This window comes from Takifugu rubripes, chromosome 21, assembly GCF_901000725.2.
Source record: "Takifugu rubripes chromosome 21, fTakRub1.2, whole genome shotgun sequence".
Taxonomy (NCBI): Eukaryota; Metazoa; Chordata; class Actinopteri; order Tetraodontiformes; family Tetraodontidae; genus Takifugu; species Takifugu rubripes.
In genome coordinates, this window is record NC_042305.1 from 11,162,203 (window position 1) to 11,184,404 (window position 22,202).

General features: G+C 45.6%; 1 protein-coding gene and 2 non-coding genes across 7 annotated transcripts in view; all 3 read right to left on the minus strand.

The window, feature by feature from the left end:
* Positions 1 to 21: 21 nt before the first annotated feature.
* Positions 22 to 22,202, minus strand: part of aopep (aminopeptidase O (putative)) — a 52,746-nt gene continuing 30,565 nt past the window's right edge. For 2 of the 5 annotated variants that reach the window (XM_011615591.2, XM_029829287.1), the window contains 5 exons: positions 21,918 to 22,004; positions 8,064 to 8,180; positions 5,131 to 5,217; positions 4,887 to 5,033; positions 22 to 530 (listed from right to left, as the gene is read on the minus strand). In XM_011615591.2, the coding sequence (XP_011613893.2) occupies positions 4,893 to 5,033; positions 5,131 to 5,217; positions 8,064 to 8,180; positions 21,918 to 22,004 (432 nt within the window). In that variant the 3' untranslated portion in view covers positions 22 to 530; positions 4,887 to 4,892. Of the gene's footprint in view, positions 531 to 1,364; positions 1,817 to 4,886; positions 5,034 to 5,130; positions 5,247 to 8,063; positions 8,181 to 21,917; positions 22,005 to 22,202 lie in introns of all 5 variants that reach the window. The other 3 variants (XR_965437.2, XR_003886560.1, XR_003886559.1) reach the window with 3 other exon arrangements.
* mir27b (microRNA mir-27b) lies at positions 2,447 to 2,520 on the minus strand. Its single transcript, NR_105305.1, has one exon. It is a non-coding gene; the product is annotated as a microRNA mir-27b (primary transcript).
* mir23b (microRNA mir-23b) lies at positions 2,716 to 2,788 on the minus strand. The gene has a single exon (NR_105306.1). It is a non-coding gene; the product is annotated as a microRNA mir-23b (primary transcript).

The following is a 22,202-nucleotide window of genomic DNA, read 5'->3' on the forward strand; positions in this document are numbered from 1 at the left end:
GTACCACAGATAGATGTTCAACCATCATTACCAAAATTCTGAACAAAAAAAGGGAAACTTTATTAAAATATCATCACATGAAACTTTCTCACTCTACATTAGACAAAATGCCCAGACAGCTGTTGCTGGCCAACGTGAAAAACAAGTCCAGTGTAAGTATTTCCAGTCTAAACTCTCGGGCCAGTTCCCAGCTGCAGACTAAACACCCCATAAACTCTGGCTAACACGGACAAAACCTGGAGAAACGCAGCAGTGCAGGACTTCAGCTAACCGTAGCACGACGTGGTCAACAATGTTTGGTCTGGCCACAGACAACGACCCGCCCGTATCTGTTCCCCCGCCAGCAGCTCCTGTGCCCTTGAATGGGCCGCTGTTCCGTCTGGTCTCGCTGGGGGATTAAAGAGCAGCGTCTTCTGCTGAGTGACTGCGCGGCGTCCCCTCTGCTGCTGCAGCGGAAGAGGAAGGGAGCGCTGGACATCCGCACACCCTTTGGTGCCAAATTCCTGTCATCTCCGCCTGTAGCCAGCAACCTGGAACAGAAAGATAAATGTGGACTGAACATTACAGAGCGTTTGATTTGGGTTGAACAGTTTGTATCCAACCGGTACACAAGCAAGAACCGGAACGTTCTTAACAGGTTTCCTCAAATTGCTGGTTGTCCCGAGGATACTCCGGCCTGTTGAGAGCAGCTCCAGTGTGTTCTGCATTGCTGGTGAGTGGACTGGACTCCTGTTCCTGCTGAACTGAGCCAGTGGTTCTGTACAACTGCATATCAGCTCAGTAGGCACAGGAAGCCGAGCCCAAAGCTCTCTTTGTCACCGAGTCTCAGCACGTTTTCCTTTTATCCGGGCAGCAGCTGTAAAATCACCTTCCACCGACTCTGGCTTCGTGTCAGGCGGTGTTACACGCTACCAGCAGCGCAGCAACATTAAACACCGAGCCGTCCTCTGCAGGATGGCGGCTGCAGTCGCTTTATTTACGATGATGCTTTTTGCTTAGAACTGCTCTGCTCAATTTCCATCCCATTACGCTGCCATTAATCATGCCCTACCAGCGATTCTTCGCATTGACAGACGTTTGATGGTCATTACTCTTTTACCAAGGCCTATATATAGGTTAAAAAATGGCCAGCTCCACATGGCCCTCATTTTTAATTTACACATCCGTCCTCATTTAGCTGCCATTTTATGAATAAAGAGAGCTCCAGACAGTTTAGCATGGCTTTGAATTGGAATCTGTACCCAGTTAGTAACAATGGTCGACCACTAGATTAAATTCGCATTTAATCTGGTTGCAGTTATTGACTGTTTGGGTGTAAAATGAGATTAACAGTTCCAAAACATCTCTATTGTTGGATCACGCACCAAGAGTGAAACGAGCCAAAGCTGCTGGCAGTTGGTATCGCTTTGATGTTTTGGATTCATCTGGACTAATTTGGGAACCCTGCAGCAGAATCCTCAGCAAAGCTCAGAACAATGTGCGTTCAGCCCAGCTGACGAACCATCTCCTCCAGGTGTCAGTGGGTGTTTTACAGAACTGGAGCGTTTGTTCATTCTGGGACCAAAAAAACAACAGACGTGCGCAACGCGGCACATCCACCACAGAAGCGCTAAATTGGCCAATTAAAAAGGAACTGACATCCATAACCGAAGGTGCGATTTGAAAATCATTAAAAGTTTTCATCTTTCTGCGCCCGTTTGGTCTTCATCCAGTGGTGAACTGTGTTCCGTGAGCATCTCTCCGCTTTGTGGATCTGTGCATCTCAACTTCCTTGGGCTGGTGGGGGGGCTGGCAGCTCAGGCTGTGAAGGAGCAGGCTGTGGAGCAGAGGGTTCTCAGTTCAAGACCCAGTGCAGACAAAACATGGCAGTAAGGGGAGGTGCCAGAACACCTTGAGCAAGGTACTCAACCCACAATCACTCATATCAGGCACTGTAATGAGCTAGTGACACATCCAGTATGGACCCTGCTCCAGCACCCTCCTCATGACCCCAGAATTAATCTAAGTTTTAAATAGTCAGTTGTGTGTTCAAATACCAGCTAGAATCAGCTCCTCCTGCTGGTAGGAATACAAACTGTAGCTTAAAAATATAGAAAATGGAGCATGCAGCAATAGTCAAATAAGCTTTTATGCTACACAACTAAAGCAGAGGGCTGCAGGGTCCCTCATTAGTAATGATGTGTTCTGAACGTGTTCCTCTCATTCAGGAATGTTGTGGAATGTTTGATGGACATGCAAGTGAATCTATGAGCTGTTAGACAGAGGTTAGAGCCAAATAGAAAAATGCAGGAGAAAAGGGGGAAAATCTGATAAGAGACGGGGGAAAGGACTGTGCCCACAATATCCACTGGAAAGACCTAAAAGGAAGGTTTCTTTCTTTTATCTCAGTTCTTTTACAGCAATTCATTGTCCTGCTTTGTCCGCTCGTCTTGGGTCATGCTCTCCTCAGGTGCAGAACTTAGCCACTGTGAACAAAGAGGAAATCAATCACTGTTCACCAATCAGCTAAGCTCTGTGCCTGGCTGGAGAGAGGATACAGCCCCAGTCAGAACAGCCTGCAGCTCACTCGTCATCCTGTTTTTCCATCCCCCTCGAGCCATCAATCCTCCTAACTAAATCGAGCAAACTCTTCAGGACCCCCCCCCCCCATGTCTTCTTTGGTTTGGAATATTTGTGTGGGAGGCTGTGGTTTTTAATAGCAGCTGACTGGGTCTGGGCTGTGTGGTAATCCCTGGCAATGTGATTTTATCATAAGTCACAAATCAGCACGCCAGGAACCCTCACAGCCCAGACATGAAAGAACGGGCTTTGACTACAGTCTCGAGTCCAGTCCAACACCTGCAGCAGCTAAAACAAAACGGCTCCAACTCTGTTTTTTTTATCCCCTCCCTTCCTTCAGAGCCCACTCATAGGATGAGACCTGTGGATCCTTGCTCACACTTACACATCTTTTTTTTTTTCTTTTTTTTTTTACCTTGGATAACCCTCTCCTCCCCTCTCATTCGCCACGCTTGGCTAACCCAGTGATATGCCCCTCATTAAGCGGATCAAGTGGGATTCCAGAGGCATGTACCGGAGAAAGAAAAGAATGAGGGAGTGAGCAAGGAAAGGGGGGAGGGAAGAAAAGACGAGGACAGACCAAAAGGGTTGTGCTTTTCAGGTTTGAAACCACCGGGCGGGGAGTGTCCCATGACAGACTTGTTTTCGTCTCCCACTGTCCTGTAGGTCTGTGTGAGGGTGTGAAAGAACGCGTGTGCGTGTGTGACAAAAGGCAGCGGCGGGCAGTTCATCCATCATTTTAATTGGAAGGAGACCATCGCTCCACTCACCCACACTGATGTTTACAGCTGTTGGCTTGGTTCTGATCTATTAATGCTTCTTTTCTCTCTCTAAAGCTTTCCTTAAGTTTTCTAAAAGTCTGTCATTCCTCTTGTACTTGTAAGAAGGTTCCACTGGGAAGAGACGTGAGGAACTGCAGACAGGTGTCACACATACGCATGTGTGTGTGTGTGTGTGTGTGTGTGTGTGTGTGTGTGTGTGTGTGTGTGTGTGTGTGCGCCAGATTTATCAGGGCTGAACCAGCTACTGAGCACTCATCTGGAAAGCCCTTCACATCCTGTACAAACGGATGAAACGTCTGTGTCAGGAGATAAAAGCCCGTCTTGAAAATGCTCGTTCAGAGTTAAAAACCATTTAATATCGGTAGCTCGGGTTGACAGGGAACGGTGCTCAGCAACATCTCTTCCAGCTCGAGCTGACCAAGGTCGCCCACGCCTTGTTTTTGCGCCCCTACTTGTTGAACTCTCTGACATGAAATGCTAACGTGCAGCCGTGAACTGATTCTGCTGTGAGACCCGGCAGTCGGAATAATAACACACTATACTTTTGTTCCTGGATCTTGACAACTTCTGTAAGTGATGCTCTCTTTAGAAGAGTCCCATATTCCAGCTCTAGGTTAACATCGACTGAGATGACTTCGTTTTTAAAGATCCAAGTCAGGGAGTGCGTGCACACACACACACACACACACACAGCATCAGCACATGTTCCTCAGTCTCTGTGACCTCTGGCGATGTGTCAGACACACAGATGCCAAAATATATCCAGCAGGGTCATTCTTCATGAACATTTGGCTCTGAAGCATTTCAACTAACTTAGAATATTTCACAATATTGCGCACGCTCCGACTCTGCTGCTGTGCTTGTTTTAATCTCAGATTAGTTGGGTTTCTCCACTTGACTCCTTGAGTCCAAAACTATTTTATTGTTTGTTCTCATTAGGTAAAGGTTTATGCTCATAAAAGCAGCACCATTCAAAGAGACCTGCCTTCAGTCCAGTCCTCCCTTCCTGCTCTTGTCTTCAATTTATGTTTCCTGCATTTGGTGTCAGGCCAATAAATCGCTGCTCTGTCATGTTTAATAGCTTGCAGTTAGAAATGCACAAACATGAGGAAATTCAAGTTTAACAACAGCAGAGAACATCCCGAGCCCCTCCAAAAGCTCTCGCTGACCCGTTCTCTCCCTTTTTTCCTCTTGTTTGTTTAAGAAACACATTCCCGAATTCCTTCTCTGACAAACGCACCCTGACGAAGCTGCTGTGAAGCCACAGAAAAGACTTTCTGGTCTCCAAACCTGCATTGTCAAAGCGCTGAGACAGGAATGTGAAGCACACGTAACAGTTGTGTAAGTGCGGACTGCCGCCCTGACCTGGACTCCCTCACCACCGACATTATAAATAAAATAAAAAAAGGAAATGTGATGAAATGATCCCAGTTATTGCGCACTGGTGCAACTAAAACCAAATTTTCAGAAGTCTCTCACACTCTTCAGACCCACTGATGTCATTTGTACTCCATGGTGTGTGTGTTATGGAAAATGAGACGTCACCTTCAATCACAGAACCATCTCTTCCACCACTCTGCGTGCTGATTGGTCCATTTCCTCTCGGACCAACGAGAGGCACCGACTAGCCAGGGCCTGCTGCTGAGGCTCTTCCTGCACCATCAGCTCGCCGTACAGATACACACCCATGGCCTTAGAAAAACACAGATGAAACACATTAGCTTATTTCTTAAATGCCATATCAAAATGAGACATCATCGTGCATTAAAACCAAGAGGGGCATATTTACCTGGTCATGAACCAGGAAGTGTTCCACGTCTCCGTACGCCTTTGTGTGCGTGTGCTTGACCACCAGCTCACACCAGCGATGTCGCACCTGAGCGCAGAAGGACCAGAGAAATGACCCTGAGGTTAAGAATAATTTAGGTTGCACGATATTTTAAAGAATTGAAAGTTCTAAATGCTTAAAACTCTGAGTTGTGTTTCCTCCCTACAGTACGCGTGCATGTGTGTGAACACTAATGCGTGGCCTTTCCCCCAGAGAATCAATAGGAGCTCTGTTGCCGAGGTTACAGCGGAGATCAGAGGCGGGCACCGTCCTCGCCTCTGCTGTCCTCCTTCATCTGCTGCGAGTGCGCACGGCTGGCTGTGCACAGGTGAGGACGTGCGCTGTATTCACTGCGCATGTGGACGCTCTCAGAGAAGAGTTATAAAACACCCAGAAGGCTGAAGAAAAGGGTCGCTGCTCCTTTAAAACACGCCAGTTTCTCTTGGCCGACGTTTCTCGCGGCTCTTCTTCATAGCTGTCTCCGCGCAGTCGGGATAATAAACTAGTTCTTGGGAGCATCCAGCAGCCGAGCGTGAAAGTTTTGGTGATTGATTTTATTCGAACAGCTCCGGCTTCTGTGCGGCGCTGGAACACGAACTCGTTCTCATGCCACAGAGCAGAGAGGCCGATTGAATTTACCTGAGAGGAGGTTTTACTTTAGGTTCTCCAGCCCCTCTTGATCAGTCCTGATCAAACATCAGGGATATGAAGGTGTTCCATGCCTCAGCAACACGTCTGTGTATGAGTACAGCCGTGCATGTGAGTGTGTACATCGGTGCTCTGGGCCTGCCCCCTGGTCCGTCCAGCCCCTGCAGCTGTTCCCTGTGTGGGTCACATTCTTTGGGAGAGCCCTGGAGCACAGCAGCTGTCTGCTCCAGCTCTTCTTCCAACCACTGGCCTCTCTCTCTCTCTATCTCTCTCTCTCTCTCTCTCTCTGACAACACATGCAATAACAGTGACATTCCTTCATTTATTACCCAGCCCTCCATCACCAACATCGACTGATAGCCCCTACAGCGCCTTCTAACATTTACACCAGGGGGGAAAATGATGAGTGTAGATTCTGTTGGACACCAGAAGTGACTAATTGACTATTTCAGCATTAGAACTGTGGAGAAGTGTATCGATGAATTAATTCTGACAAATACTGCTGACCCTTATGGGAAATGGTGAAACAAAAAAGCATCAAATGAGCTATTTTCACATAGTCACAAGTTGGTGGTTTACGCTAGCAGATGGACGGCAGTATTTATCTGAACGATAGTGGACTGCAGTTTATTAGAGACTTCTATAGAGACAATTTATTTCTTTCCTCCAGCTCTGAGGCAAACCTGTTCTTCAGACATTTTTATCATTATCTTCAAGGAGGGCACCAAAAAACCTTTTCATACCAACGTAGGACGTTGCTCCACAAAACCAGCCGCGGCTGTGCTGCTGCGGAAAATCAATGTCACAAGCATTAGCTTATTAATCCCCTTTTTGCAACATATTGAACAGTTGAACGGATTGAATTGGTTTTCCAGCACAGCATGGACTCTTCATCTTAAATCGATCATGGCAACAATTTAAGCTGAAATAAAACAGATTTGTTGGAGCATTTCTGGAGGAAATTAATACAACTGGATCGTCATTTTCTTTCATGTTCCCTTTTTTGCCGGCCCTGTTTGTCAAGCTTGGCTCCTTTGATTTGCGAGGGCTCGCTTTGATTTGGCCTTTGTCGCGTCCTCACCTCTGCTTCACACATGGAAATAGAGGGGCTGTGGAGGTCCAGGGAGGTCTGCAGTCACTGGAGGGGCCACGCTAACCTGCCCAAGCGGACAATGTGTCTAGTGTTTTTCCAGATGGCCTGCGAAGCGCAGACGCGCGCATATATGTTCGTGCGCGCTCGTGATGCGCGTGTGCGGAGGGGCGCTGCGTCTCACATCACATGAGGCTCACGGGAAAAGTCACGCATTCCATCTCACACATGCAAACCCATGCTTCGGCTCACAGACGCGGTCACTCGTGCTGACTGCGTACTCGAGGTCAGGCCCATATCTGCCTTCACTAAAACGTACAACACACTTTAATCCGCACGCCGATCCTCGCCGCAACCATGCACCTTCCAGGACACTGTAAGAACCACTGTTGAGGGATGACTGAGTCCAAAGAAATAATCCACTCTTCCAGGAGGAGGATGCAGAAGGGGGTTATAAACATTCAGACGGGGCCAGCGCGCTCCGGCGTGTGCGTACAGGTGTGTGTGTTTGTGGGTGAGTGCTCATAATGTGCTGCCCTGTGCTATTTTTAGCAAACACTGAACGTTTTTCCAGGAAACCGCAGATGAGAATCTGCTTTGTGCCAGGAAGTTCGACCAGAAGTCTGACGATTGACCTCCGGATCAAAGTGCTTCTATTATAGTAAAAAAAAAATGGACAGACTGTAACTGCAGATGACAAACATTACTACCTTAAACCTGCTCATTTTAGCCCATGTTGAAAGAAAGAAAGAAAGAAAGAAAGAAAGAAAGAAAGAAAAAAAGGCATTAACAATGCAGGTTATTGTGCTGCAGATGTGCTTTCACACTCGTACGCCTATAAAGATCCTCGGTACAGTAAGGAAGCCCTCAGCTGCCAACATACACAGCTGCAGCCAACGGACAGGAAAACACGCTCGCATGTACTCGCAGAAACCGTCAGTAGTGCCATTAAGCAAGGCACTGTCCCTCACACATGAAGGGAATACCTTTGGGATTTAGCCAGGGGCAGAGGCTGTGAAGACGAGAGCTGCTGAGCCGTGCATCTTGGGGAGGGAGGGGAAGCTTTTTATTTTTTTTATTGTTGGAGGGGATTACAGCGCTGGAACGTAAACGCTCGCCTGTCTCAGTGGCTGCGGGAGTGCTTGTGTGGTCTAACCTCGGCGTCTTGGCGTTGGAGGTTGTAAGCCCTCTGGAGGGCGTCCATGGCTTCCTCGCTCAGCTCCTCTTCCTCCAGAAGAAGCTCCAAAAGCATCACAAGCTGCTCCGACGTCACCTGAGGGGATGAAATGAAAGCAAAACAAGTAATGAAATTTATAATGATACGTAGCGTGACATATTATTACTTATTATGAGCAAAAAAACCCACATAGCTATTAAGGGAGCAAAATTACAGTCTTATTGCATACCGAGTCTGTTTTCCAATATAGTTTCATTTATTTTCATTTCTCTGGAAGGATTAATAATAATAATAAAACAACTGGGCTATAATGTGCAGTGTTTCAAGAATTCTGCTACCTGAGATGAGAATTGAATTTAAAAAAAAAATGAGTGAATAGGTACGACTGGAGAATATTAACAAACATGTAAAAGAAGACAGATGTAGGAAAATAATGAAAAATCAAGGATGGAGAAACAAAGTAATGAAATTATCTTTTAGAGGGAGACAGAGAGAGCAGCAATGTGCGGAGGGAACGCCGGATTAAAAAATAAATAAATCAAAAGGCGGAGAAATCCCTGATTGAAGCAATAACAGAGCCATAAAATTGAAGGAAGAGACGGATGCCTCCCTGTTGCTTCTTAACAGAACCTGACTGATTGTGCCCTCCTGAGGTTAACCTTAAAGGAAACAAGCCATTTCATTCTAATGACTAACATCTACAGGGACGCTCAGGCCCAGACCATCATTCGGAAGATGGATGTGGGCAGCGATATGTGAGAGCAACTTCCTCCTCCGAGACGCTTGTGCCCAGCCCTGTCTGTCTCCCTCATGCGTACACCCAGAAATCCCAGTAACCGTTTCTCTCCGGTCCCAGTCTGGGATGCAATAAATGGCTTAAGTCCCCACAGAGACAGGAGTGAAAATAGGTACGAAACGTGTGTGAGTGTGAGAGAGAAAACTACTCAGATAAACACTTCCAGCAAAGAGTAAATAGCTGTGTTGTTGCAATATGGACTGAAGTATTTAAAGTAGTGTTTGCTAAATGGCCTCCTCGGCACTGCTGGGAAATACCTCACTTAAACCCAGGAAGTACTTTAGCATGTAGCTGAAGGCAGCTGAGCGAATAACAGGGAATAACACCCAGATTCTGGCTGGCAACTCGAACACTGGTGCACACACACACACACACACGCTCACACACAGATGATGGTCTAACCCCATGGAAAATCTGATATCCCCTCTTTCCCTTCACCCTGTATCAACTCCCCCCTCTCTTCAGGCCTCCAACTTCCATTTCATGAAGGCCGACTGTTTTCTGAAGTGGCGTCTTCATCTGTAAAGGGCCTCGTTGGGGCCCACCCATGAGCGCTCCCGCCCTTTGAAAAGTAAGGAATCTGCAGCAATAAAACACCGCTCTCACCAACACGGACGCAGATGCCAGAGTGTTTTGGCCGGGCCTAATTGTACCGGAATGTACCGACGTTGCCGCGGATGTAATCGATGAGCCTGCCGTCTCTTCAAAATCAGATTTCAAATCAATAGTTGGACATTACACGGTCGTCTCCGCTGCCCTACTGGCACATTCTGGATGTGTCTGACTTTTCTGTGACTCCCCTTTTTCAGTTCGCCACTGATTTAATTGTTTTTCATGCTGGCTTGGTTACAGATGTGTGTGAGAGTGTGTGTGTGTGTGTGTGTGTGTGTGTGTGTGTGTGAGATGGGGCGACAGAGCAATTAAAGGGGAAAAGGTGAACTCCATGGATGAGTACTCCTTTATTAGGTATAGTCTGAAAATGACACTTATAAATAGTCCTTACAAAGAGCAACACACACACACACGCGCACACACACACACACACAGGACATGACCAGGTCATGGTTACCTTAAACAATAAGCCTTAATAGTACAGTGCTGAAAGCACTTTATGACTGAAGGGGGGGGCAATGTGTCCTTCTCTGTCTCAACAATCGTGTGAAAGGACCCTCTCACAGGCCTGCACACACAAACACAGAATTTGGTCACATGAAAGAGGCATTTCTTTCCCTTACTGTCTCTCAAAGCGCTGGAATGCAAAATGGCAAAAAAGGAAGAAAACAACCTCTTTCTCCACACACACGCTTGTACATCGATATATATATGAGGACTTTTATTGACATGAGGCATTGCCTTCCCCTAATCCTAACCCTCACAACTAGATTCCTGACCCCAACCCTACTCTTTACTTAAACCCAATCCTAACGCTTAACCTTAAACTCAAATTTGAACCCTCACACACTCCTTTGAAGTTGTGAGGCCCAGACAAGATGTCCTCACTTTACTGGTTAAAAGGTGTACAACTGCAGTATGTTGCATGCACAGAAAGACAAATGTGCTGATATTACATATTAACACTCACTAAAACACACCCTCCACTTCCATAGAAACTGCTGACACATGCTTTATTTTGAATTTGAGCATGCAAGGACCTCTGGGAAATGAGTCGCTCGAATATCTGCTCCAACCACTAACCTCTAGAACAATGAGGCTAACATCTATGCACAATACAGGAGAGCGCGCTAAAAAGGCGTGCGCCTTGCTGCAAGCGTGCAACGCCGCGTGATGTAAAGGACCGGAGCGAAAAGCTGCAGGTAGAAGCTGCATTTTTGAAAAATATGTCAGTGCATATGTGGGCGTACGGGACTAAGCAACATTAGTCATGCTGCCGCTGCCGCTACATGACGTTCAGCAGAAAATGAATCAAAGACCGTCAGTTGTTACAAACAAAACCTGGTCGAACGGCGTCATCTGAGGCTCTGTGATGTTTCAGAGTCTCTGACCCCCCCCCCACAAAAAATGTTTTAAAGGTTTGTTCAACTGCGTAAGAAGAAAACTGTAAACATCTCGCAAACACTCATCACTGTCTAACCATTTCCATGGCAACACTGTTGGGCTCCATGCTGCGATCTGTACAGTCAACAGGAGAGCCGCTGGAGAGGCTGGTATGCATCAACAGAACGGACCCAAAAATGTTTTAATTTGCTCCTTCTATCACTCAGTCTGCACAGTCTCTGGCGCTGAACACGGGAACGCTCTTAACCCTCACACATTTCTGCTTTGGGAAAATAAGGCTATAATCGAGTTTTGTGGCCTTTTTAGCGCTTTTCTTCTTAACAGTTGACTTTGAAGCGTACTTGTGAGGATAAGCACAGAAGCTTCTATGAAGAGGCTCCAAAAAAAATGGACGGGACCTTGAAGGAAACTCTCCAATCTGCCTCTGGCACCAGTGAAAGGAACACAGAGGTGTTGCTAATGCTTTCTTAACCTCCCTCGACTCCCTTCTCTTCCTTTTCCTCTCTCCCTGCCTCTGAACTGTGCTGCTTGTTCAGTCACACCGCATTATGGACTTGGGGGGGGGTTTGGAGAGACCGAGAGGCTGTGACATTATAAAACCAATCTGTGAGAGGCCATTCAATCGTGTGTACGCATGCATGTGCGTGTGATGCCATTCAGCCGCTCCTGCGCCTTTTATTTTTGTCTGACCGCAGCCTCGTAAAACTGAATTCTGGCACCAGCGACCAGAGGCCTCAGCCCACGCTCCAGGTACTAAGGTTTCACTCATTCTTCTCCTCAGTTCCCTCCCTGACTCTGTTTCTGTCGCCATGGCTGTCTGCTCCCTGTCTCCATACCAACCCCTTTTCACAGGACCATACTGCGTGTCTGGCTCCACCAATTATAAGCCCCTCCTCGCATCCTTTATCTCTCCGCCCTGCTTTATTTTACAATTGATTTAAGGAGCCCAGCATTCATCTGCTCAAACTCTAGTGGAAGCCTTGCATTTTGGAGAGAAACGCTACACCAGGCAGCTTTTAGGCTCCCTTCTTAAGAATCGAACATACTTATGCACTTAAACTTTCGGGTTAAATGTGCAGAAAAGCAAATATAAACCAGCTAAAAGCGACTAGCTGGAAGATATTACAGTAAAGTTCCATCCATCTAGTGAACCCTTGACATATTTCACAAAGATTTGCTTATTTACTCGGGAATGTAGAAGTTTCTAACTTTTTCTCACCTACGTCTGCAGGGTCTTTAAACAGCTCTATATACAATATTAAGAGCTAACAGGAATGATTCAGCCAGACGCATCTGAAGCACACAGGATTCCAAGAAGAAGAGGAACCGCTAATCACACAATTTTATGCATGGGAGAGATTTTCTGACTTTGACATTAATCCTCACACTCAGATGTTGCCAGGATTGGTTCCGATAGTAACCTTTACGTCATTCTCTCTGACCACCGACCCTCTGAGACAATATACTCTTTACAGAATCAGTCAGGTCTGTCTATAGGTACCACACAGCTGGTTAGTTCACTAAATGGAGCAACTGCATACAGATTCATGTGATGGTGCTGTGATATGACGCTATAAATATACATCCAGTATATTGTACCGGCTAGGCAAGGCTATTTCCTTTCGCACTAGTGATATACTGCAATCCTGTAACGTTGCAAGGTCTAAAAAGACATTTTGTCGGCTGACGTCACAGCTTTTATAAACCAATTTCAGGTAATGGGTTGACACACAAACAGGAGGTGCTCAAAGGTTATGCAGGAGTCAGGTTGTTAAACTTTCTTCATCTCTATGAACGCAGCACGGTGACGGTCTCACAGATAGCGGTGGTCACGCACCAACGACCTTGGCGATGACCTGGAGCAACAGACTATCGCATTGATTCCGTCTTTGATTATTTTCCTGCTCTAATCAACAGTTACCGAGAGCAAGATGGGCCTTTACGCTGCTGTGTTTGAAAATTATAATCAATCTGGAATCTAATCGCCAAGCAAAACAAGCCGCGTTTGCAAGAGACGGCAGCCAAGAGCGAAAGAGAGGGGAAAGACCCTCGAGCAGGGCGACGCAGTCACGGCGGTTGGCACGCATCGGTTGTCTCGGCGATGTGCTCTTTAACACAAACGTGAAAACTGACAAGCAAATGCTGAGCTGTTCTTTCAAAAGGATGTAAATAACTGACAATTCACAGCACAAATACAATAAAATACAGCATTTTCTGGTGAAAACATTTTAAACCATCACAAGTCCGAATCCTTCGCTCATGCCCTGTTTTAAATAAAGCTTTGAACAGGAACAACAAGAAACATTCCTGCCCAGATCCTCTGATCAAGGAGACTACACTCGAGGATGTTTGTAAGCTCATTTCAGCTACACTTTCATTATTTATTTTAATATTGGATTAAATCATTTTTCTTCCACATTTGTTTTGATAAGGATGAATGTCAGTGTTGACAGAAAGGGTCAACCTTGTTCTGGGCTTCTCCAACTTGATCGCAGTGCTAAACTTGGGCTATAAACACAGGCTTTTGGCTATAAACAGAGTCAGACAACAGATCTGCTATGCAGGATATTTATGCTTCATTACTGCACAGCAGGGGACGTGTTGTCCATCATGTGCTGAAGGTGGAATGCATATAACGCCAGCAATTTGGCAGTGGTCATGAAGACAATTATCATGTTTTCTCTCCTACACATCGCTACTCCGACTTGTTCCCACGTTCACACCTACCACCAGTGGAAGGTGGAGTTTAATTAAAGTCATGCATTCGGTGCTTTGCACGCACGGCACAAATGTGAGCGTCTCTGGTGGATACCTCCCTCGCCTCCTTCCGCCTAATCCTCCTCCTCCTCCAGAAATTCACTGTTCTTTTCCAAACGGAGTAGCATACAACACATGACCACATTTCATTAGGCTTCATTATGCCCCCCCCCCCCCCCCACCTCCTCACTCAGTTGCAGTTTTGTCACCAAAATTCGTCATTTTGGGTGAATATGAAAACATTGAGGTTTAAAAGGTCTGATGCTCAACGCTAAGATACCACATTCGGTCATCTTGCATCTGTCTGGTCACACCCTGGAGGCGTCCGGGCCAGGAGTATGAAATGTGACTGGCTGAAAATAGCAGAGCGCCCAGGTTTAATTTCCTCACATCATTTGTTCTAGGAAGGAGAGAGCAATATAGGGGGTAATTTAAAAAAAATATTTCCTTGGAGGGGTTTGCTGTGGATAAATATTATCTGTGGGGTGTGCTGTTCTTGATTAAAACATTTCTGAAGGTTAATAGAGCACAGACACCCTGACATGCATAAATACGGTCCTGCCGAAAGGTCAGAAACGCGATCGCGGTTTAACGGCCACGCTATTTCACAGCACTTGGGTTCCTGAACCTCAGTGACAGAGTGAAGCAGAAAGCAAGTGCGCACATGCACATTCGTCCCTCCATTCGCACAGGTGGTATTCATCATGTCGAGTCAGGCTTAAAAGGACGAAAACAATAATGGGGGCAAAACACAAACATGGACCTGCGATGACCTCCACTGCGGCGAGATAGCATCTGCCGTTGTTGAAAAATATACTCCGAGTAATAGAGAGGCAGGGCTCTCCACACTGGCTGGGTTTAAGCTTTCTGAGCCGACGGAGGTATGTGGTGTGGACTAAGCCCAGATATCTGTTGCACAGACAGACACGAACACACAGCTGTTGAGTAATGCGCCACCACAAAGATTAGACTGAGGTATTTGATAATGGTAGACCATCATCTCAGTGAACCAACCAGTTTCTGTCCGTGATGGGACCACATAAACCGGAGCAACATGCAATATTCCAGACTGTGACATGCTGATGCAGGAGGGCTGTTGGCAACGAACAAACAGCTTTTAATGGGCCTGTGTTCCCGATTTCAGTCTTATAACCTCAAATTTCAGAAAATGAATGGTTGGAACAGATCTTTCATCCATGTGGAATGAGTGTAGGATTATGTGCACATTTGGCTTGTTGAGACCCAGCCAGAACTCAGTTTAGGCTTGGTAGCAGGAAACAGAATGCTCCATTTGGGATATGAAACTGATCGTATGGCATAAATATAATCTAACGTGACCTTGGGAAAGAGAAGGACCGTGGAGACAAACCTACCCAAACAAACATGGGAGATTCGCTAAGTCTGTATATTCACACACGCTCCACACGGCAGAACGTGCACTTCCAGGTGGAGACAACACATGTTGCATTTCTTCACACGAGCTAAAATCCTGACAAAATCAGGCTAACAGTACATGTGTGAAAGGTCATGCTATTGGATTTCACATGCAGGGATTTGTGTAATCCCATATGTAGCAGCTAGCATTACATACACACGCTTGTTTGTGCCAGTTTATTGTTTCTGAAGAGGCTAGAACATGATGTACTATACTTATGGAAGGAAAAGCCTGACACCTAAATCTGGCTTTACTGAGTGCAATAAAGCACTAATTCACTCCCCACCACTTGAAAGCTACCTCCAAACCACAGCCCATGAAGGTAGTGTTCACTAGTCTGCACCAAACATCTAGAGTCACATGCCTGAACACAATAGCACCCATCCTACTGCGAGATGCCCAAGTTTTTGCTTGAATCAACTCCAGATTGAACACTGCTTGTTTGTGCGACACAGTGCCGCACTTGTGTTGCACATAATGTGGCAGCCACATTTCAGCACGCTGCGTTCGCTCTCTCGCTGTCCCTGATGTATTTTCCATGTGCGCTGGAAAGACAAACACAGCTGCAATTTAATGACACTCAAATGCTTCTGGGATTCCGAATACATGTGCGCGCACGGACGTATGCGCGTCGTGCGTATTCTTTTGTGTGAGGCCGTGTTCACTTCAGCAAATACCTGTTGAAGCTCTTAAGAACTACGACATAGCGCCACCTTGCACGTTTATGCGTGTTCAGTGAAGTGCCAAGTGGCAGCCATGCCTGCCATTCAATGGTTTGTCGTCACGAGTGTTGATGGCTTTACACTATTTTACTTTGGGCCCCCGCTCCCCCGTCTGCAAAACCACGACGCGCGAAAACACACAACACATGCAGATAAATGCACACACACGTCGACAGCGAGGAGGCCCCCCAGAAGGGATGAGGCCGAGTGTGAACTTCAAATGAAGCTGAAAACAGAAGCGCTGCTGAGTGATAAATGAGACAAATACGCACATGGCCCCTCTCTGCTTCTCACTTTCACTCGGTGTACCTCGTTAACGCCACACAAATGGAGCCGTCTCCTCTCCTCGGGCATAAATCTTCCCATCTACTATCTGGGTGTCACCCTCGCCTCACCTTTAAAAAAGCTTTCGTTTTTTTTTTTAAAACTTTGTGTGGACTATTGTTATGCTATTGTTAAATAACCGAGTTTTAAATGGACCCGCACAGCTGCTGGGGCACGACACACTGGCCTCAACACACTTCTGCATGTATGTCACAGACTGTTTCAGTTTCCCTTTTCGGTTTATGGGACAAACTCTGGAGTCACATAACAGGGAAGCCCGTTACGGATGCAATTAAGTGCGCGGATGCACAGCTGCGTGCATTTAATGTTCCCAAAGCCGAATTCCCGTGGCGCAGATGTAAACATTTATGCAGACAAGCGAACTGAGAAGTTTCATTGGCGTTGGCCGCCGGATCAAGAGCTTTCATTGATGAAAATGCAAGCGACAGAAGGAGGAATCGAAGGGCAGTTGTTTGCCACAACGATCTGCTGTTTCCCACACAATCCATTCCTCGGTGTCAGCACTTTCCGGCGACAGTTGCGGCAGAAGACAACAAACAGTGGGAAACTTAAATTGATCGGCTGCTTAACTGCAGGTTTTCTTCTCTCTTTACTCGCCTGATTCTCTAGGTGTTATCATTTTTGGGTTTTGACATCAACAACTCTCCGGAGTTGCAGCGGTAATTCCCCGAACAATTTTCACATTTCCATATCTCTCTTCTTTAAAGAAATCTGATTTAAATTAATTAGCCAGTGAAACCTGGCCTGCTGTTCCTTCCATTGAAATATCTGTACATTACCTCTTTTTAAAAAAAAACAAACTTATTAAGTTCTGAACACACAAATGAATTCAGAGATCCAAATCAGCCTGCTTTGCATAATAGCTTCTGGCAGCACTGTTTCCAGTGTGATGGGTGCAAATAAACCCCCTCGTAAAAAAGAATTGGACCCATAAACCTGAACCATACAGCCACAGATAATCAACTCCCTGTGACAACCTTTGTAAACTTTTCCAGGTAGTCAGTAAATGTCCCACTGCAAAAACAGGGCGATTCTTTGAGTCTAAACTCTCTATCAGCTCCAACTTGTCTTTCACTTAAAGACAATTAATGGCTTGCGTCCACAGTAGCGGACTGATCTACAGATGCCCCGATAATGGAAAAGCAACAGGAGCACGCACACACGCACAAACACTTCCGACCATTTCCCAACCTGGCGTGAAGTAGTCTGGCCGGAAACAGCCATTTCCCCGAACGTTCCCATCTCTCCTCTGACATACTCCCTCATCCCTGATTCATTGGCCATAAATCACAGAAGAAGAGAGAAACCAGGACAGCACAATTTAGAGAAGGAGCAGTGGAGAAAGACGAGGTGAGGGCGATAAACATGGAGACGCCTTATGGGAGATTGTGAAAACAGCAGTGAAGGGAAACCAGAGGTCATGTGACGCATTTCCATCTCAAATTTAAAGTAAGAATCTCCAATAACTGCGGAACAACACTGATATGACTCTAATTTGTAAGAATGTGTTCTCATTACAACCACCAGTCGATCCCACACTACACCACCGGGGCTCTGTTTCCAAAACATGGATTAAATGGAGACTGTCTGTGATGTCTGACAGACTCAAACAACTGGAATATTGCTCCCCTGCCATTATTGTTTTTCCAGTATTAAGGAACGGTTACGACGCCCCACCTGGAAACTCCAAATGCCTGAAGAGACTCTTTGATCGCACCCTTCTATCCCACCACAAAGGCTCCAGTTACCACAGGTAACTCACCTGTCGCACCATCAATAGTGCTCAAAACAAACCACAAAGGAGACTGGGACCGGTCCTCTATGCGGTTTACATGTCTCTTACCAAATGTTGTTTGATGGGTAAAATGCAAAGAAAATGTACATTTCCGTAAACAGCCGTAACATGTGATCAGTGCTCTTTACCCGTGTCCTGACTTTTAACTCTTTTTCGAGTGGCAAATCTGAGGCACGCACAACATGAAGGCTCAGTGGCAACTTTCTTTTGCAGAAATCTCCAGCTTCTCTGGGTTACAACCCAACAGGCCTTTCGGATTAGGTGACTGCCTCCGTCAAGAACTGAAATCAGATCTACAGTTATTGCCTCCGACTTCTTCCCGGTCAGACTTTCGGTTGACATTTTCAAAAACTGAACTTCACAGGACTGTGTAAATGTCAAATGTCCCACAAAGCTTTTGTTTTGTCGTCAACCTGCCTCTCACTCTGGCAGCTTTTGAAGGTGCATTTGCATTATCGGAACTGATTGTTCTTAAATATTTACTCAGCCGCATGCCAGGTGGAACGTGGTTTCACAGTATCCATACCATCATCGGAAAAGTGCAGATTGCCACGTCAACCAAATGAGGTGACAAAGTGACAGCGAGGCTGACTCACCATTTAAAGTCCATTTAATGTGCAAAGACACTGCTGCACCAGACAGAGATGTGCTTTACATTTATCATTAGAAAGATGAGAACTATCATTTAGACGCATGCAGGTATCAGTCTGGTTAATTAAATAACACAACAGTCATGCAGTATTAATCTCACTTTGTCAGTTTGTTATTAGAAACTCAATAACTAGATTAGGTAATAGGAAAAATATAGAAAGAGAACAGATAGAATAATCAGCCAATACTTTGTTGAATCTTATTCAGAATGCGGAGCACTGCTCTTTTAATAAAAGGTTGTTGCTGCACAATTTCAGGAGGAATGTCGAGCATTTAGGTTGACATCATTTCCTGGAGTTCCAGGGGAAGAGTTACATAAACACTTTCTATACACACAGAACCTTATCACATCTGCCAGAATGGTCCTACGGTGCATCACAGCTAATCATATTAGATATTCCAGAGCGGATGCAGTAAGTAAAGTTCAATGATGCCATTTGAAAACCAGAAAAGGTCCCTGGTTCACAAGGTGAAAGTACCATCTTCAGCATGTTTGGGTTGAAATAATCACGTTTGCTTTAAGCCTGTGAGAGCTGAACAGTCTACATAAAGTGGCACTTTGGCGTTTGACATCAGGCATGGACGTGCTGTGGGAACTGCTGGCCATCTTTGTGACATCTTACGATCATACTTCATCCATAGAGCCACACTGATCTTAAGCGAAAGCCAGTATTCTGTGAAAAGCATGTTATTCCAAGGAAAGTTGGCTTTGTCCTGCTATTTCCCAGCTCCTTTTCCCCTACAGGGTTTCCTGTCCTGATTAGCAGGGGCAGACAAACCCTCTCATTAGAGACCGCAGATGAAAACGAAAGCAAAATGAGGCCCATTACCATGCAGGCATGACTAATATCCTTCTACAGATGTCTGCACACGCACACACACACACACGCACGTACACACACACACACACACACAGGACTCGGCCCCTCAGAAATACAGCGCTACACATGTACACAAAGACAGAAACGTACCTAAAGATGTAGGAGGGTAAACACACACGTGAAAGAAAAGTTGGTAATAAAGCTTGGCTCTATAAATTGACCAGGTCACGGTGGCGGTGGGGAAGGGACTCTAAAGGCTTGAGAGTGTGCGTATTCCCTTATCATCCATGATGTCATTAGCACTAAATTCTGACCCTACCTCTGCCTAGATCCTGCCCACCTGTAAAGTCCATTTAACCATCTTCCACTAACCAATCCTGCAGCGTTTCTTATCTGGCGAGCTTTTCTCATCACTTCAGACCACTCTGCTGCTAGGGGAATCAGATATCCATAATAGGACTGATCACGTTACTTGAATTCACAATTATGATCTTATAATTCATCGCTGTGGTGCTCCTATCTTTTGCTCCACAAAATCTGGCTTTCTGATCAGCTCATCTGCACTCATTTTCTTCATTTCTGTCATTTCTTTAGGCGTCCAATTTATTACCTGCTGATTTGGTGTATGGTTGGAAACGCCTCCTGTTCTGCTGCCCTGTCTGTTTTCGCAGTCTTTTGTCGTGCACAGTCAATGTGTGGTGTAACATTTTTCCCATAATTCATTCACACACACTTTTGTCCCACTTGTAACCTCATCTCTCATCTGTCCCAACCTTTTGTCCACCTGTATTTTAACTGGTTTCTCAGTTTCCTCGCTGATTGGATGTGTTGAGTGATTTATAGATTTACAGGCTGGTTGAGTAGCAGAAGTGAAAGGAAGGTGATGTAGATGAAAAGAAGAGGGATCATATAAAATTTTGCTGTTTGAAGTACATGAAGCAGACGTATAAATACACCTGGTCCATCTACTGGCACTCTATGTTCACAGAAACAAAGGGAGGGGATGGGGCTGTAGGGGAGGAGGAGAAAGAGAGGAGAAGGCCGGGCCAGAGGGGGAGAGAGGTGGATGGAAAAGGGGGGAGGGACCACTCCGTGTTTCCTTTCAGGATGGTTTTTATAGTTACTTCAAACGCTGACCTCCAACAACACCCAACCCCTAAACCCCCCCAACCGTCGCTCCGGCCAGTTGGCCCCTCCCTCCTCTTTTTCACTATTGTGCGTGGCCAAGTGGACAGTAATTGGCTATTCGTTCATGAAGTTGATTTTACCCCTTCCCCAGGAAGAGGCCCTTTTTGCTGCCCCCTCAGAAGTAATTTCTGTGGTGTCGTAAATATGCCAGACGGAAGGTATCAGGTGGTTGAAGCCCGGCCGTAGACTTTAAAGGCATTTTTAATTTAAAGCTCGGTTCAAATGAGCAAACTAGAATTTGAGGTGATCCAGTTGAGAAGAACCACGTTCTTAGATTGGGTACTATGGAACAATCAATGGGCTGGGGCCAAACCCTAAACCAAGCTCATGATTTTAAAAGTTTGCTTTTGAAAACTGCGATATGAAGTGACTGAACATGTACAACATTCTTTGTACTGAATGACACTTTGATTCTTTTTTTCTTTCTGAAATTATCGTCAAAGACTCCCAGGGGCACATAGCTAACTAATTCATGCATTAAAATATGCTGTACAAAAAAGATGAGAGGTTTGCCAATGTTTCCTACAGTCTGAGCATATTGAGAGTGATATACAGTGTATTAAAGCAGCTCTCATCTTGCTAATGACTTCTGGCCCTCTGTGGCTAATAGATAGATCAGTGTGCAATCATTAATGATACAGGCGAGCATGTGTGTGTGTGTGTGTGTGTGTGTGTGTGTGTGTGTGTGTGTGTGTGTGTGCGTGTGTGTGTGTGTATGTGCTCGTGCATGTGTCTGGGTGCCTGTGATTTATTTGGTGGAAGGGATTAGTCGCCAACAGAGAGCTCTAATTAACTTGGCAGGAGGAAAAAAGTATACAATTTTTACGTCTTTTGGTATTTTGTTGAAGAGAAAATAAACTTTGGCAGCCACTGGGAAAATATTGGTTTTACCGGTAAGTAATAGATGCAACAGTTTCAAGGCCAGATTCAAGCCCAGAATGTCAAAGCCAAACGGATGTACAAACAAAAGCGAGACGCACTATCACAATACACACACACGCAAATAACAGAGTGTATGTGATGTATACACACTCTTAAAAGATTAAATATGAGCTCAGTGACAGAACATAAACACAGAATTAAAGAAGAAAATGACAGCCTTTCTTCTCAGGCACAGAAAAGACAACATATAAACAGAGCTGGGAATAAATGTGTTGTCTGACAAACACCGACTGTTCAGCCAAACTTCAACCAAACAAAGGACAGATAAATTGGAATAGAAGGTTCCAAAATTTAAAAAAAAAAAGAAAAGCAAACAGTCACAAAATGTACTTGTTAGAACTGAAAATACTAGTGAGTTCCTCTACCTGTTTGTAGTTCACCTTGACATCTATTCTCTTTCGCTTTTTGCTCTTCCCCCGGTGGCTCCGACTGAGGAGAATCCATTTTACAGCCTGTGAGAGAGAGAGAGTGAGAGAGAAAGAGGGGTGGGGGATACATTTGGGGGGGGGGGGGAAGAAAAGGTAAAGGTAGAGACAGGATAGACAGAAAGGAAAAGGGTAAAATCTTTTTTTATTAAAGGATGGAGGATCCAGGTGGAGTAGTTATTTTAGCACTTATTCAGGCACAATCTAGAACCAACAACAGCAGCA